Raw genomic sequence first — 15564 nt, forward strand, 5'->3', positions numbered from 1 at the left:
ACCAATCTGCTTCCAATGACCGAATTGTGGTACTTCTGTGTAATTTACTCACTCTTTTGAGACTCAAAACTGGCCGCTTTGCTGTGCGGTGAGTTTATCGTAAACAGTAGTGTGTTTCAAGAATAGTTGGATCCGCAGTCTCACCTCATATCAAACAAAAATTTGTGTCCAAGCAGAGAGCCCTAAGAAGGCGGGATTTAATTTTCGTTTCTTTTATTTGTTCGTTCAAACCGACGCAAATTTTCAAACGAGTCCAAATCGATGGTGGAAATTACTAACGAAAAAAAAAGCTCTTATAGGAGCATTTTTTCCCGAAATAATTGGGCATCTATGGGATTAAGTATAAAGCAAGGGGGTTTTCTGTAAAAAAGATGCCACGCCAGCACCTGACAGGCGGGCACAACTGGTCATACGTATAAACATCAGTTTTAGCCTTTTTTGCAACGTCTCGCCCCAAAGTTGATACTGACACGTAAAAATTACCAATCTGCTTCCAATGACCGAATTGTGGTACTTCTGTGTAATTTACTCACTCTTTTGAGACTCAAAACTGGCCGCTTTGCTGTGCGGTGAGTTTATCGTAAACAGTAGTGTGTTTCAAGAATAGTTGGATCCGCAGTCTCACCTCATATCAAACAAAAATTTGTGTCCAAGCAGAGAGCCCTAAGAAGGTCAAATTAACAAAAACAACGTCGACTCACGTGCAAATATCTTACCGCAAACGATGAATATTCTAGTAGTGCATCTGTTCCGTACAACCTGTGAAAGCTTCAGAACGTGAAATTACAAAAGCATCTAGCCAGACTAACGAAAACAGCGTGGTACAAACACAGCTCCAGAAGATCACAACAAAAATGCTTGGAGCGGCAGAGATTGTGCACGGCATGGCTAACTGGAAGCTGGAAGTGGTTGCAGCGCTTTAAGAGGGTTCACGATTACTCCATCAATAAGGCCATACTCCTTCGCCTCCTTCGCGCTCATGAAGAAGTCACGGTCAGTATCTACATTGATCTTATCCAGGGGCTGCCCAGTGTGGTATGCTAGGTATCCGTTCAAGTTGGCCTTGTGGTGCAGCATCTCATTGGCCTGACGGAAATGCAATTCATGATTAAAAGGACTGGCAAAGCAACAATATGTCTTGCTGCTTAGCCAAAAGAGTGGCTCATTGGTGCTCAAAACTAAGTAAGCAGCAAAGGATGTATGGGAAAATAAAGATCTCCATCACGGAGATGCTGTCCTGGTCTAAAATTAGCAGGCATAGTTTCACTTTGGTAATTCACCTGGATCTCAAGGTCGGTCTCTTGTCCTTGGGCTCCTCCAAGAGGCTGGTGGATCATTATTCTTGAGTTAGGTAAGCTGTACCTCTTCCCTGCATTACGTACACACAATGAAGCACGAAGGTCGGTCTAGCTGTAGACCACATCTAGTACTAGTGTAAGCAGTCACTCATATTACCTTTCGTCCCGCCACTAAGTAGAAAAGCACCCATACTGCAAATGGAAACAGAAAATGAAAGTGTAAGAATCAATGTGACATAACACAAAATAATAAGGTAAAGGAAAAATATTCCAGAGACGAACAATAAAGGTTCTACACTTGCAGCTGTAGACAATAATTATGTTTTACCAAGAGACTGTAATCACGAAAAAAAGTAATCAGCTCCTCTTTATTAAGGAGGTAATCATCTCTCTTGATTCTACCCAAACCACTGTTCTATGACTTAAGCTAAACCTAAAACTAGGAACTGTATTACATACAATAATCCATATTCCTTGCCAGCATATTTAATTATATAAGTATCCTAGTAAATATTGACCAAGCTTATTACGACCTAAATACTGCAAAAGGTAAATTTGCAGAGTGACAAAACCACAGCAATGAGAAATGCACAATGAAGCAGCTCTCTCGTATTTTGCCATCCTTGACAGATTTTACAATCATACAATTTGAAAATCTAATCATCTTAATTAAGGATATATGATATAAAATCCACTCATGCAAAAAAAAAATTGCTATCTAGAATTACAAAAATACCAACATTTTACTTGCAGCAATAAAGATAGACTCGTCAATCCAAAATCCTAGACTGGGCAGGTTATACTGAATAAACATGCATCAATGATTTAAGAATTAAGATGCATAACAAAAATTCAAAAGAAAAAAAAACTGGGCAGGCCCAGAGACAGGTACTTGTCTCAAAAGGTGAAATCCAGAAAAATGGAACAGAATCCCTGGTTTTAATAATCAAACCCCATTATAAAGATTTTATGCAATGTGCAAACTATAAAGCATCCTACATCTGAACCAATCATCTATTTTCTAATAAAATAATTTCACAAAGATGTCAGTACTGAGTACCTTGCAGCAAGTCCGATACAAACCGTCGAAACATCAGGCCTGATATGCTTCATTGTATCAAATATGGCCATCCCTTAATAGAAACAAAATAAATTGATGTTATTAAGAAAGAATAAACTGATTACAAATATGAATGTGCGTTATTACCAGCTGTCACCGATCCTCCTGGAGAATTCACATACATAATGATATCCTACACAAAATTGACAAGAACCAATTATATCACCAAGTCTAAGGCCTGCCCAGGCAGCTCAAAACCTAAGCACTAAGATACGGCGGCAATACAAAAGCACCAGTAACAGTTTTAACAAATAAATTCTAGTAGGAAAGATATCCAGATAAATTCCAGAGATTTTTCCGCCGCATTCCTTGAAAAGCAGAATGAAGCCTCTCTATTTTACAACATCAAGTAGTTTCCTTAATAGAGGAAACACATCCAAGAACTAGAGTGTCACACTCTATTTTACATCCAGAAATAACTTGGCTTAGTTTACAAGTTCCGCTGATGGTGCAAGAAGGCCCTATAATGTGTTGAAGATAAAGCAGCAACATGCTATTACTTCCCTTGATAATGGATACGTATCAGCAATTCTAGAGTAAAGCTTCTGACCAGAAAACTACTGATCTAGGAATAAGAAACTGCAACAGAAGGAAGAGAGATTCATTTGTTTGAATTTACCATCATCACAAGATCATAAGAATATATACTCAATTCCAGGCCTACCTAGGCAGCTCAAAACCTAAGCACTATGATGTAGCAGCAATACAAAAGTACCAGTAACAGTTGATAACTCCAGCACCTTAGTCGCATAGGTATTGACAAACTAGGGTCCAGATAAATAGAACTGTTTCCTACGAAGTCAAGTGATTTTCCTTTAATAGAGGAAGCGCATCCAAGAACCACAGTGCCACTCTACTTCACCTGAAATAACAACTTAGGGCACAAGTTCCACTTACGTGTGTGTAGTGTGATGCCCTATAATGTGTTTGAAGCTAAAGCAACATACTACATCCTTTGATAATTGATATACAGATCAGCAATTCCAAAGTAGGCTGGGATGAATAGATCATAAAAAAGCTTCTGCCAAGATAACTATTCATCTGGGACAGGAATTAGGAATTGCGCACAAGGAGAGAGTTTCATTTTTCACAACTTACCTTGTTAGGATCGACGGCGTCTAGGTATAGCAGCTGCGCAACAATGACATTGGCCATATCATCCTCCACGGGTCCACCGCATCGGATAATTCTCTGCAGCAGGACGCGTGCACATGTTCACACACCGCAGATTACACTCGCAAAATGGCTCTACAGAGGAGATGAAACAATTTTTCACAGAGTCCAGTATTCCCGTACGTGCTGAAAGAGCTGGCTGACGACGCTCTCGAACCGCTCCATCACCATGGGTGAGGGCCCGCGCTCCTGCCCCGCGGCCTCCACGGGGAAGTAGGGCGACCTAGGCATCAGCAAGTCATCCCTGGCAGACACACACACACACAGCGCCATCAGCACCCTTATAGATCCCTAACTGAACCTCGTCCAGCATACCAAACAGACGACGCGAAACTGCAAAACTTGCTGCCACGAATTGACTTCACCTTTTCGTTTTGAAACCGGGCTAACGGAAATACATCGTCAGAGTCTAACAGGATACTACAGGAAGCGCGAAAGGGAAGAAGCGAGTGGAATTGACTTCACCTGATCGACCAAATCCCGCGCCTGTGAGCAGCCCCGTGCAGTCCCACTCCGCCGCCGCCGGCAGAGGCGGCCACGGACCGAGCGCACCTCCGATTCCTGCGAGGCGGACATGGTTAGGGCAGAGTGGTTGGAACTGGAAAGCGGGGAGGAACAGTGCGGGAGAGATGGGAACCTGAGGAGCGGGAGGGATCTGGGGGGCGGATTGGGGCTAGGTTTGGGGCCAAGGAGAGGAGCGGTGAGAGAGGAGGAGGAGGCGGTGGAGGTCGCCATGGGCGGGGCGAGGAGAGAGCTCGCGGTGGCCGGTGGGGGTTTTGGGCGGAGGGGGGCTTTGGCTGCGCTTCTTATCCGGGAAGAAGAGTGCTTAGAAGATGGCAGTGAGACTGTGGGCGAAGAAAGAAGACCCGACGACGCGGGTCGCAGTAAGAGTGTGGGCTTGTTTAGCTATGGGCCTGGGCTTACACTGTGCGGGAGATCGATAGTACTGTACATTTCGTTTGTAGGATAAAATAAAATAAAATAAGAAAAATAAGCCTCTCACCCTCCCCCAAAAATTAAAAAAGGGAAATGCTAAAAATCTGACGTTCCTCATGGCAATTTATGTTGGTGTGAGGATGACAAATTTAGTTGGCGAGCATGGCAATTTTCTGGCTGCCATGCTCGCCAACTAAACTTGCCACCCTCGGCAAACATAATTTGCCATGAAAAACATTCGATTTGCCTTGCCTAAAAATCTAACGTTTGCTAAATATTCCGGTCCAAAAAATAAGCCTCTCACCTTAAATCTTAGTCACGCTCTAACAAAAAATAAATATTACTTAGTCAGCTGTCAACTAAAGCTAGTCGCCTACAATTCTTTCTACACATGTTGAGTTTATTGCCACAATTGGGATTTTGTCACACTTCGTCAGCCGTATGCTTCTTTTTTTTTTTTGAGGGGTAGCCGTATGCTTCTTGTGGTCAGTATGTTGGCCACATGTTGTGTGCGCATGATTAGTTGTGGAAAAGTTAGACATCAATGAAGCATGTCCTAAACTCGCGCATACCTTTAACAATTGTGAAATGTTTAAAGCATTGCACTTGTGTAACCCGTTTTCAGGATATACACAAAAATGACTGCTGCTCAAATATATAACATGCAGTAGCTGATACCTGATGCGGCACATCTGTGATTCCCACCGTCCCACGATTCAGCGGGCGTATTTTGCTTTGTTGTTTCTCGTTCTAGACTACACGGACGAGAAATGGAGAGATGCCCAGATCATGGCATTAGTCTCGATCACAAGTCTTCTCGCTACAGACAACAGACACGACACGCTAGGTTACAGTCGTCTAGTACTGCGGTGCACATGATCACACACGCTACAACCGTTTTAGTACATAGATAGATACACGTGGTCATACATACGCTACAACAACTGATACCATGTTACTCGCAGCCAGGAGGCCAAGTCATTAAGACAAACTAGTGTTCAAAGCTTAGATACTACAGTCTAGCACTTCTTCCGACGGCAAGGGTAATCACATCTCCTGCGGGGTGCGATAAGCTGCCTTGAGGAAGTTGTCGAATGGGCTGGCCGGTGGAAGCTTCACCATGGAGCACGGCTCTGATGACGTGCGGTTCATCTCGAAGCCACAGGAATTTACCTGGACAAATGTTGTTAGTGAAAAGTGAAAACAAGATTCAGAGTAAACCGGTTGGGCTTTGTAGAATCTTCATACCTTAGGAAGGATGAAATGATCGGCAGCGGGAAGGCTTGGCACAGGATTGTCTGGAGTCGAGTTGTGGCCATTCACGAGCCAGCTTGATAGCTTCTTCCTAGTGCCCGATCCCAGGGCCTCACATTGACTGGTCATTGTGCCGTATGGGAGGGGGGAGGTAGAAACGGATGCCCCTGCAACCTGGCCAGCTACATGCAGCGCCTGACCAGAGAAACAGTCTACTACTCAGAACCCAATGCAAAGACAAGGTATAACAATGTTTTGCGGTGGTTATACTAGCTTTACCACACAAGAAAATGTGAACACTGAAACAGAGGTAGCAAGTGAAAGGGGGCTCGTGCGGTGGCGGGTCCAGGAATTCAACATTGGGTGTTCAAAAAAGAAAAAATCACCCTAACAGAGAAGCCAATTGGTTCACGGCAATACAGTCAGTTCAGGAGAGTGACATGTATTTCACAACAGGTACCACACAAGAACTATGAGCCAAAAAACGAGTAGTAAACTGTGTCACCGTGTGCAACAGCAGCTGAATTTCACAACAGGTACTCACCGATTCAAGCAACTGACCAACACCCAGGACACGGGGAGCAGAATGAGGAAGCGTAATCTTGGATGTGGAGCTAGCAGTATTTGTAATTGGTGAGTCGTGCAATCCACCATCTACCGAAGATGTTCTTGAACACTCCTACAATGCAAAAGGACACATATGAGGAGACGTAAAAATACATTTTAATGATGGCAACGTACAGTACAAGAAGGAAACGAATTTTGCGCTATTAGTAAGGACCATTTTGTGTAAGTGGCATACCTCATCAAAAGAAAGGGATTCATCGGAAAATGCCTGCGCATGAAAGTTGGCCCAGTCAAGGGCTGAATTTGAACCAAACAAGGGAACTTCTTCAGGAGTAAACATCTCTGTGAGCTCCTTCGCCAGTGCATCCTTGTCCATCTGATAACGCAGTTATAAGAACATTAGGAAATAGTACGTTACCTTCACTTTCAACAGCATCAGTATATGATCTCACTAGGGCTATAAAATGCAGTGTCAACAGCAAATAGACAACAAAATTGAACCATTCTCACAGGACTAACCTCTGTTAAATTTGAAAGTGCACAGGCAATCACATCAAGCACTCGCTGATCATTTATCCCCACTTTCTTTCTGCAATCAGAAAGTACAGACCTAGCAACGTCTTGATCACTTTCAGAACCATAGCTGCCAAGATCCGATTGCAACCTTACATAGAGTTGCAAGTCTTCACCAATTCTTAGATAAGAATCAATCTGCGAAAAAATTGATAACATAGTTTTCAGCAAACGTTCAGGAAATTGAAGATAATTTTATATTTGCTATAGTGTCACTTATTTATGAACGGAGGGAGTAGAACAAGCAAAAGTTATTGAAGAGATAATTGGGCAACGGGCACAGAAGGCAACAAGAAAGCTACCATTAAAGTGAGGCACACCAATGAACATTAATACGAACACATGCGTTGCTGCACACAAGAAATACTGCAAGTATACATTTTTTTGGAAAAAAACAACAAAGTAAAGTTTCACCAAAGAAACATAATAGGAGTATCATATTAGCATCTGTACTAGAACTTAGGATTTACATCAGATAATGTAAAATAATCAGCGACACTTATTTTGGGACGAAGGGAGTACCTTAGAAGTAATACTTTTATTTAGATAAAACTGAAGTACAGTTTCACATATAGAAACATAATAGGAGTATCTTATTAGCATATGTACTAGAACTTACACCAGATAATGTAAAACACCTTAGAGGTAATACTTCTTCTTTTGAGAAAACTGAAGTGAAGTTTCACATGAAAAAACAAAACAGAGGTATCTTAATAGTTTCTGTACTACAACTGAGTACTTACGTTGGATGAGGTAAAACACCTTAGCAACTCTGCCAATTCAACAATATGACAGACTTTTCCAGCAAAAGCCAGCATATTCGTTGCTAAGGAAAAAATAGACCGTTGGCAAGAAGGGGGCAGGCCTCCTGGAAAAATTGCATACAAGACAAGTCAACTTCATGATGCGGATGAGGAAACAGGCGATCATAAATTTCATTATGCAGATCCTACCACTTGGAGTTAAAGCAATACTTCGGAGGGACAGAGGCAACTGGAAGAACTGAATGTTATTACTGTTGCTTGAATTCTGCAGCACCAAAACCACTATTTCAACATTGGAAATTTACTTAGCCAAGATAATGCGACCTTCCATAGTATGCAAGGATATATTTCTTGCAGCATAAAGAGAAGATGAGACCATTGACATGACTAGGTATCTCTTTATGAAAGAAAAAATGCTATCCAAAAATGAGGAAAATGAGAACCACTTGATAAACTCTTCATGGATATACTTGAAAACTTCAAAGATACAGTTTAAAAAGGAACTCGTACCTTAAGGCGGGAAGAAAGAACAGTGAGGCTGTATGAATGACCAATGGCCTCATAATTAAAAGGAGTGTTATCGGTCTGATTGGCCTGTATCCAAAATGCAGACAGCAATTGATTTGTTTGATCTTCAGTTAACAGGACGATTTTGGTTTCCTGGAAGATGGGTCAAAAGTTTTTTCTTCAGTAATCATGAATAATGAGTTGTGTATCCCTCTAAGTGATCCAACCAGACCCAAAAATATATACTCCCTCCGTTCCATATTAGTTGACGCCCAAACGGATGTATGTACCACTGAATTACGTCTAGATACATCTGAGCGTCAACTAATATGGAGCGGAGGTAATACATCGCAACAAAACAAGGGCCCTCGCAGAGGTGAGGGGGGATGGGGCAGGACTGGGTTACCTCAGCAGAACTAGCTAGTGTTGCCCATCGATCGACGAAAGAGAAGACCAACTTTGAAAAATAAGCCGGGCTTTTTCGTGCCCAAACATTCTTATTATCCTCTTCATGGGTGTTCCTTTCCTTCCCATCATCATGCATCATATGTCCAGGCTTATCTGAACCTAAGCATTCTTTCTCTCTCCTTAACTTCTCAAGTAGAGCAGTAGCTGAAGCAAACACTGATGGTGATCGAGATTGACACTTCTTTGTTGCAAATAGGTACTCTGAATCACCCCTCTGATGGCTTGGGCCTCGGACAATTACAGCAGAAAATATGTGGTGCGCCCCCACACGAGTGTCTGCATCTGGATGTACCATGGATCTCAATATCTGCTGGAGGAGTGCTTCCGGAAACACCTGCTAAGAAGAGTTAGATTAAAAACTAAGCAAAGAATGGCAGAAGTAGCCAACTGATCACGGAGTAGAATTCTGCCAACGATGAACAGCATGCAGTGCAATAAATTATTTGATGTGAAGAAGAGAATATACAGTTTCTGAACTTCATCACATCACTCTTTCTTAATTTAGAAAATATTTGATGAGTGCATAGTATAAATTCAGAACTGACCATAGGAGCGTCCGAAGATACTGATGTCAAAGAGATTATGTGGCAAAGTATCAGCAAACTTCCAATAGTTGCTCTAGCAACAGCAGGAATAGAAGGCAAATTCTCCAATGTAATTGCCATCATGTCATAAAGTGGCCGCACATCTTTAACCTATAAGAAGTTCCAAAAAATTAACAAAAGTGAAGGAAATGTATGTATAAAACTATATACTAGTGTAACTCTTTAGCGTCAAAGCTCTCGCAGTTGCAAATTTCTAAGAAAGATGCACTAAAAACATCCATGGCAGTTAACAAATGTTAGCGTGTAACTGGAATAGTGTGGGACATACTCCTCTTACGACTTCAACAAGACAGCCCTCCAGGAAATTTTGAAGAGACTCATTCAAGCTCAGCTCTTCAACACTGGCTGACTCCATGGCCTCTAGCGTTTTCCTCAAGTGCCTGCACAAGTCACCTGCCACTGCAAGTTCAGGAGCAACTCCTCGTGATCGCAGCTGTCGTGCCAAAGATGTTGCTGTCTGAATAATATCAGATTTAGTCTGAGGACAATGCAAAATATTCTTGTGGTCCAGATGACGGATGACAACAGTCAAAATCAATTGTTCGTTGCCTATGAGAAACAAATGTATTAGCACTTCAGCAGACAAGGAAACCCCTTAAATATGTTGCAAACAGGAAAGGAAAGTGCACTGTGGACTGCAAATGTATTCCGTCAGAAAATGGGTCACGATCAACCCAGAAACGAGCAATCACAGCAATATAAGAAGACTTATAATGCATTCAAGAATTGAAAACGCCAAACAAAGTGTTTGCTCAAAGATAACTAAATAGATTGGAAGTATGGAGCAGCAAGAAAATTGTCGACACTTTCTCTATTACTAGAAAGACAAGGATCTTCATAGCATGCCATGTAATTAGAAGAATAAATACAAAGCTCATATATAGCATAACATGACCTACGTATTTTTACTATTTTGATAGTTCAAAATTCAAAATCTTCTTGGGAACAAAAATTTACCTGAACTCTTCTCTAGATAAGACATATCAGACAAGACAAGCAAAGCTAATCCATGCCTAGGAGCCCACTGTTTCTTCATATCAAAGTAAGAAAGCATTGGATCAAGGATGCGCCGCATAGTTGTACTCTCTTTGGCCAGTTCTGCAAGCTTCTGAACACAAATATGGGACCATACTTCTGGAGATTCACGCTCCTCCCTGCATAGTCATTCAAATGAATCATAATATGTTGGGTTCATCTGAGCTCGAATATTAAAAAGAAGCAGCATCAAACATGTCACAAAATATAGGTTGGACGGTCATTCTCAAGGCCTTCCCATTCATCCCTTGATTGATGGATTAACCAGTGAAAAAACATACTTGACTTATTTATATTATAATCTGCTATGCTTCAAAAGGAAATTTCCTTCCATATTTTCGTGCTCTTTTTCTGCATCTCCAGTGCAATGTGCATGTACTTGATAGCAAGGTCACATTAGCCACACAAATAAGTTGTCAATAGAAGTTGAAAGACACCTACACTTTTAAGTGTCGTATCTGAACCTCAGTTATAGGCTTCTAGCATGTATGTACCCTTCAAAGTATGAAAAGGAATGACATACACTATTGCTAGACACCATACAGAACTAAAATGAACTGAAAGGTTGCAATGCAGTAAAAGTGTGTATGATATGCAACAGCATGCATTTTTTTTCTGCACAAAATTTAGGGAAAAGAAAAAGTGCTATAGCGAGTATATATAAATGAGAATGACACTTCACCTGGTCAGTGCTGAAGAGTCTCTTGTTGATCGCAGTCTAGTAGTTGTTGCACCACAGAAATTTACATCATTACCTCCACCTAAACCAGCTCTTCCCTCACGCCTGACTATTTCATCAACCCAGTTATGCTGTGATGCATGCCTGTCATCATCACCACCAGCAGTTCCATCCATCCTGTAATTTTCCAAGACCGACTGCACCATCTGTCACGTCAAAGAGAGAACATACATCATTGCATTAAACTTGAGAAACAAAAGTTCTTCAAGAGCTTATCAACAAAACAGTACACAAAGTGTAAACTCCCCGAAAGAAATAGAGAAACCATAACGGAATTCTTATGTGCCATGATATAACCATTTTACTAGAAGTCGAAACAGAAATCATTAAAAAACTGGATAAGTCAACAACATTTGCAGTCTGCAGAAGACAAGATAAATAATGGTGTTCTTTATGACCACACAAGCATTCTATTGGTAATAACCTGGTCCAAACGAGCAACTAAGCAAGCAACCAGGTTGAGCGATTTGGAACTCTACTGTCCAAGAAACAAGCTTAGTCTCCTTTGATTCTCCACAGCCGCAAGTAATGATCAATGAAGCAATGCAACTAAAAGAACTGATTGTAGTTACCTCATCAAAATCAGCAAATATGTACGAATGTTCCTTCATAAACCAGATCTGCACGAGTATTACAATAGTTAACTGAACTGGACATTCAAACAAATTACCTGGAAATGTGAAGAAGATAACAGAAATGAAGAAAGAGAGCTGCAAAGCCACATTTACCATTGCTGAGAGACACTGTAGGCTTGCTGCCCGCAGAAGACTATGCTCCACTCCCTGTTGCCGTGAAAGTGTGCACACTTTGTGGACCAAGCTCTCAATATTTCGTGCATATGTGTTGTCTACCTGTGAATGTGACAACATAGTGAATGTCATACATAACTAAAGAAAATAAAGTGACTCGAGTAGTAGCCTTTCATGATTAGGAGGAACAGATCGAAATGCAATGTTTATAACTCTAAGCATGTCTGATCCATCATAATGCCCCACCTGGCTGTAAATAAACCTTGCTAAAGTTTGACATCCAAGGATATGAATGTTCTCCTGCTTGCTTTCCAGAAGGTCGGTAAGGACGTTCACCAGGCTGATGGCAAAATATGCCCTATACCATCACATGCACACAGTAACATAACTTTTTAGCCACGAAGCTTCATCGGAAACCATTAACATTTTCGAATAGAAAAAGTGAGTGGCAGCCAAGAGTTTCAGAAACTTACATCTGCTCCTTACAAATGAAGAGTAGCTTGCTGTATGCTTCAGTGATTATCTTGACATAGTTCAAATGAGCAGCACGCAGTTCCTTGCGACTCCTCTGTTCCAGAAACTTGGCAATCTGACAAGCATGCAGTGAAGGGAAACCTACTGAATATTGATTAACCAAAGACCCCTAAAGAATACTTTAGCAATGAAATGTGAGAAAGCATGATGCAAAGGTCACATGCCTTTGGAATGCGCAGGGGATTCTTGGCAGCATACTCGCATAACTTCATGATTTTCCTCTCGTTTGGGGGACCCTCCTGCAAAGGTAAACTCTATTCTATGAGCAACTATACGGCCCTAATACTGAAGTATCAAGTATGTGTGAGCATTAGTGTGTCCTTTGCAAGTAACAGCGGAAGCTGCATTCTGCAAAAAACAATTACACAGTGGCAGAAGATAACCATGTGACATGGCCATGTTCTGTGGAACATGTGGATTACTCCACTTATAGATCGAAGACAGCACAGCACAGCATATCCAACGACCGCAGCAGCAACCAACCAGGCCGGCCAACAATAGCGAGAAGCGAGCACTTACAGGCGTCTTGGGAAATATCTCAGCGAGCAGCTTCTTGTACCGCTTGACGGGGCGGCGCGAGCTTGGGCGCAGCGCCGGGCAGCAGACGCACATGCTCTCGCACGACGGGAACAGCTTCGCCCCCATGAAGCCCATCTTCGGCGGCCCGCGGAGGCTGGAGGCTGGAGCAACCGGCTGGGTCAGTGGCGGATCTAGACGGCGTGCCGCGTTCGCATTGTGGAGGTCAGTGGGATTCCTTAACTAATCGCTGGACGGAAACATACCTCCAAGTTACCTCCAAACCAAACAAACGGGCGGAGGTTGCGGACGGGGTGGAGGAACGCGATGCCGCGACGAGGAAGAAGGGTAATGGCGACGGCGGCGACGCGCGCAGGAGAGGCGGAGGGGTTGTGGGGCACGGCACGGCTAGCTAGGTCAGGAGAGTCCAAGGCATGGCGGAGACGAGCGAAGGGGAAATTTTGGTGTGTTGGGGGGGAGTGGGGAAAGAGGAGGAAGGGCAGAAGAGGGGCTTCACGTGACCGCGGCCTCGGTGGCAGGGCCAGTTGGAGCAGCCTTTTCTCCTGTGCTCGGCGAGGATTGACGACGGCTTTCCACGCCCACCCGCCAGCCTGCCCAAAAGTACACACAGTGACGCACATGGCAAGGCAGGCGTTGGGTTTGGATTTCGATTGTATCCGAGGCTTCTTCAGGAAGATAGGATTCTTAACAATGGAGGGTTATCTATCATTTAATATGCTTTGTTTTTTAACCACATATGGCTAGTGGTGACTTTATCAGAATCTCTCTTCTTAATTAACCACCGTATAAGACAAAGTCATAACTCTCTTCTTAATTAATCTCTGTCTAACATAAAATAGGGACTAGCCTTATTTAAGTGGAAAATAATTCTTTTCAACTGACCGATCCTGCGCGAGCGTCCGCCACCTCCGTGTTCATTGGATGGGCTATTAATCAGATGGTCAGGAACCAGCCCCTCTGTGTCAACGTTCTGCAACTCGTCCATTGCTTCATAAAGGGTTATGCAACTAGCCCCTTGTTGCAAACCGACCAGAGTTAGATCCTGCAACGGCTGGGACTATGGAGGGTGTCGGCAGCTGGGACTAGGGAGGGCGGCGGTGTAGGCCTACGAGGCAACCCGGGCAGACCTCCTGCGGCGGTGACAATGGTGGGATTTCCGCCGGCTGTGGCCGGCCTCTGTACGGATCGAGAGGTACCTTTCTCTCTGCTCTTGTAGCCGGCATAAGTGCTAGGTGGTGGCGGTCGCCAGTGGTGGTTCTCCCCGTCGTGCTTCTGAAACAGCAGGAGCGGCGGCACTATTGCTCTGCTGAGGCCAGCGGCGATGCGCTCGATGCAGGAAACAACACCGATGTTTTTGCACATTTTCAGTTTTAAAATTTTCTGCAACATTACATATGTTGCAAAAGTTCTACCACCACATCACCATTGTTGCAAAAAAAGTGAAGACAGGAAAAACATTCTGCAACCCGATCTATGTTGCAAAAAAACCCCGCAACATAACCTATGTTGCAAAAAAACTACAACATAACCTCCATTGTAAATGTTTCCGCAACAAGACCTCTGTTGCAAAATAAAGTAAGACATTCGGCCTCTTGATTGTGTCAGATCCCACGGCTCGCGAGGCGGCAGATCTTCTTAGAAGATCCACCGGTCGACGCGTAGCAGCTATTTAAGTACTACTACTATATGTATAGAAGAGATAGGTTAGAGCATCTTCAATGGAATTAGATACTCATTCCGTCCCATTTGTTCCAAGTAAGAGCATCTACAATCACGATTTTCAAATTTGGCACTATATATGAGTTCACCCTTTATTTCTTCAGTCCTCCTTCAAGAACCCTTCCCAGTCGAGGGGACCAGACTCACTGTCGGATGCGCTGTCGGATTGGTTGGCGGAGCCAGACATGGTGGAGGAGAGGGGAAAGGAGGAGACGAGAAGTGGAAATGAAGCACAGTGGTCGAGGGTGTGGACTTTGACTAGGGTTTGCTCCAGATGGAGTATTTATGGGACAAGGTGGGTCAGAGCTGATGTGACGGACGCGTCCGAGCCTCCTTATATTCGCCCCACATATGGGTTGAGTATGGGGGTGCCGGATAGCTCGGACGCATAGGGCTAGTTTGAGAGGTTCGGTTGGGTCGCAAAAAAGTGATCGGTCACTGACCAGGCCATCTGACGTGTAGGGGCAATATGAGGGGTCCGGTCATAGATGCTCTAACAGTTTGGACAAGGCCCATAAATGTATTCAGCCAGGCCTCATTCCTAATTCATATGTCTAATATCTAAGTTGTCTGCACCCCCAAACTCAATTCATGTGTGGAAAGGATTTGAGGCAGCTCGGACGCATTTGTCACGTCAGATTGACAGTCTAAACCCACCACACCAGAGCTCACTAGTTTCCTGCCCACATTCAAGGCATGTTGGTCGGTGCACCGCCCAAGGAGCCTACTAACACCTATTGAAGTCGGGGGGCGATGAACAAAACTAGTTGCCCCATATTTTCCTATTTTCTTCCCCCGTTTGTCGTCGCCATGGTGTGTGAGGTCACATGGTACAAGATGCTCTGATACGTCTTCAACGTATCTATATTTTTTTATTGTTCTATGCTATTATATTATCAATCTTGGATGGTTTATATGCATTATGATGCTATTTTATATCATTTTTGGGAATAACCTATTAACCTAGTGCCCGGTGCCAATTGTTG

The 15564-nt window shown here is 43.2% G+C and overlaps 2 protein-coding genes across 3 annotated transcripts; both read right to left on the reverse strand.

Moving 5' to 3' along the window:
- Positions 1–697: 697 nt before the first annotated feature.
- On the reverse strand, positions 698–4454 carry LOC123092330 (ATP-dependent Clp protease proteolytic subunit 5, chloroplastic). The gene is made up of 9 exons (XM_044514076.1): positions 4229–4454; positions 4057–4152; positions 3715–3835; positions 3517–3609; positions 2506–2551; positions 2359–2431; positions 1456–1490; positions 1281–1369; positions 698–1086 (listed from the first exon to the last, which is right to left on the reverse strand). The coding sequence occupies exons 1-9, from the start codon at positions 4324–4326 to the stop codon at positions 889–891; spliced, it is 849 nt and encodes a 282-aa protein (XP_044370011.1). The 5' UTR covers positions 4327–4454; the 3' UTR covers positions 698–888.
- An 844-nt stretch (positions 4455–5298) lies between these two features.
- On the reverse strand, positions 5299–13412 carry LOC123092331 (protein SEMI-ROLLED LEAF 2). Of its 2 annotated transcripts, none has more exons than XM_044514078.1 (20): positions 13105–13412; positions 12842–13002; positions 12487–12561; positions 12262–12377; positions 12035–12146; positions 11768–11890; positions 11612–11659; positions 10983–11185; positions 10223–10419; positions 9534–9814; positions 9206–9355; positions 8599–8994; positions 8196–8345; positions 7875–7950; positions 7665–7789; positions 6868–7059; positions 6584–6724; positions 6326–6460; positions 5776–5976; positions 5299–5700 (listed from the first exon to the last, which is right to left on the reverse strand). In XM_044514078.1, exons 2-20 carry the CDS (start codon positions 12974–12976, stop codon positions 5575–5577), a joined length of 2982 nt encoding a protein of 993 aa, XP_044370013.1. In that variant the 5' UTR covers positions 12977–13002; positions 13105–13412; the 3' UTR covers positions 5299–5574. The 2 variants fall into 2 exon arrangements, with proteins under 2 accessions (XP_044370013.1, XP_044370012.1); XM_044514077.1 differs by having other exon boundaries at positions 8599–8997.
- Between the last annotated feature and the right edge of the window lie 2152 nt (positions 13413–15564).

The sequence above is a fragment of the Triticum aestivum genome, chromosome 4B (assembly GCF_018294505.1).
Source record: "Triticum aestivum cultivar Chinese Spring chromosome 4B, IWGSC CS RefSeq v2.1, whole genome shotgun sequence".
Lineage (NCBI taxonomy): Eukaryota > Viridiplantae > Streptophyta > Magnoliopsida > Poales > Poaceae > Triticum > Triticum aestivum.

Coding starts and splice junctions, on each gene's coding strand:
- LOC123092330 (XM_044514076.1), bottom strand. CDS start 4,326: ATGGCGACCTCCACCGCCTCCTCCTCCTCTCTCACCGCTCCTCTCCTT. Junction 2,552..3,516: donor ACGCCGTCGATCCTAACAAG/GTAAGTTGTGAA, acceptor AATTTTGTGTAG/GATATCATTATGTATGTGAA. Junction 1,491..2,358: donor TGTATCGGACTTGCTGCAAG/GTACTCAGTACT, acceptor TTCCATTTGCAG/TATGGGTGCTTTTCTACTTA.
- LOC123092331 (XM_044514077.1), bottom strand. CDS start 12,976: ATGGGCTTCATGGGGGCGAAGCTGTTCCCGTCGTGCGAGAGCATGTGC. Junction 12,378..12,486: donor ATCCCCTGCGCATTCCAAAG/GCATGTGACCTT, acceptor CATGCTTGTCAG/ATTGCCAAGTTTCTGGAACA. Junction 6,461..6,583: donor AATCCCTTTCTTTTGATGAG/GTATGCCACTTA, acceptor TTTGCATTGTAG/GAGTGTTCAAGAACATCTTC.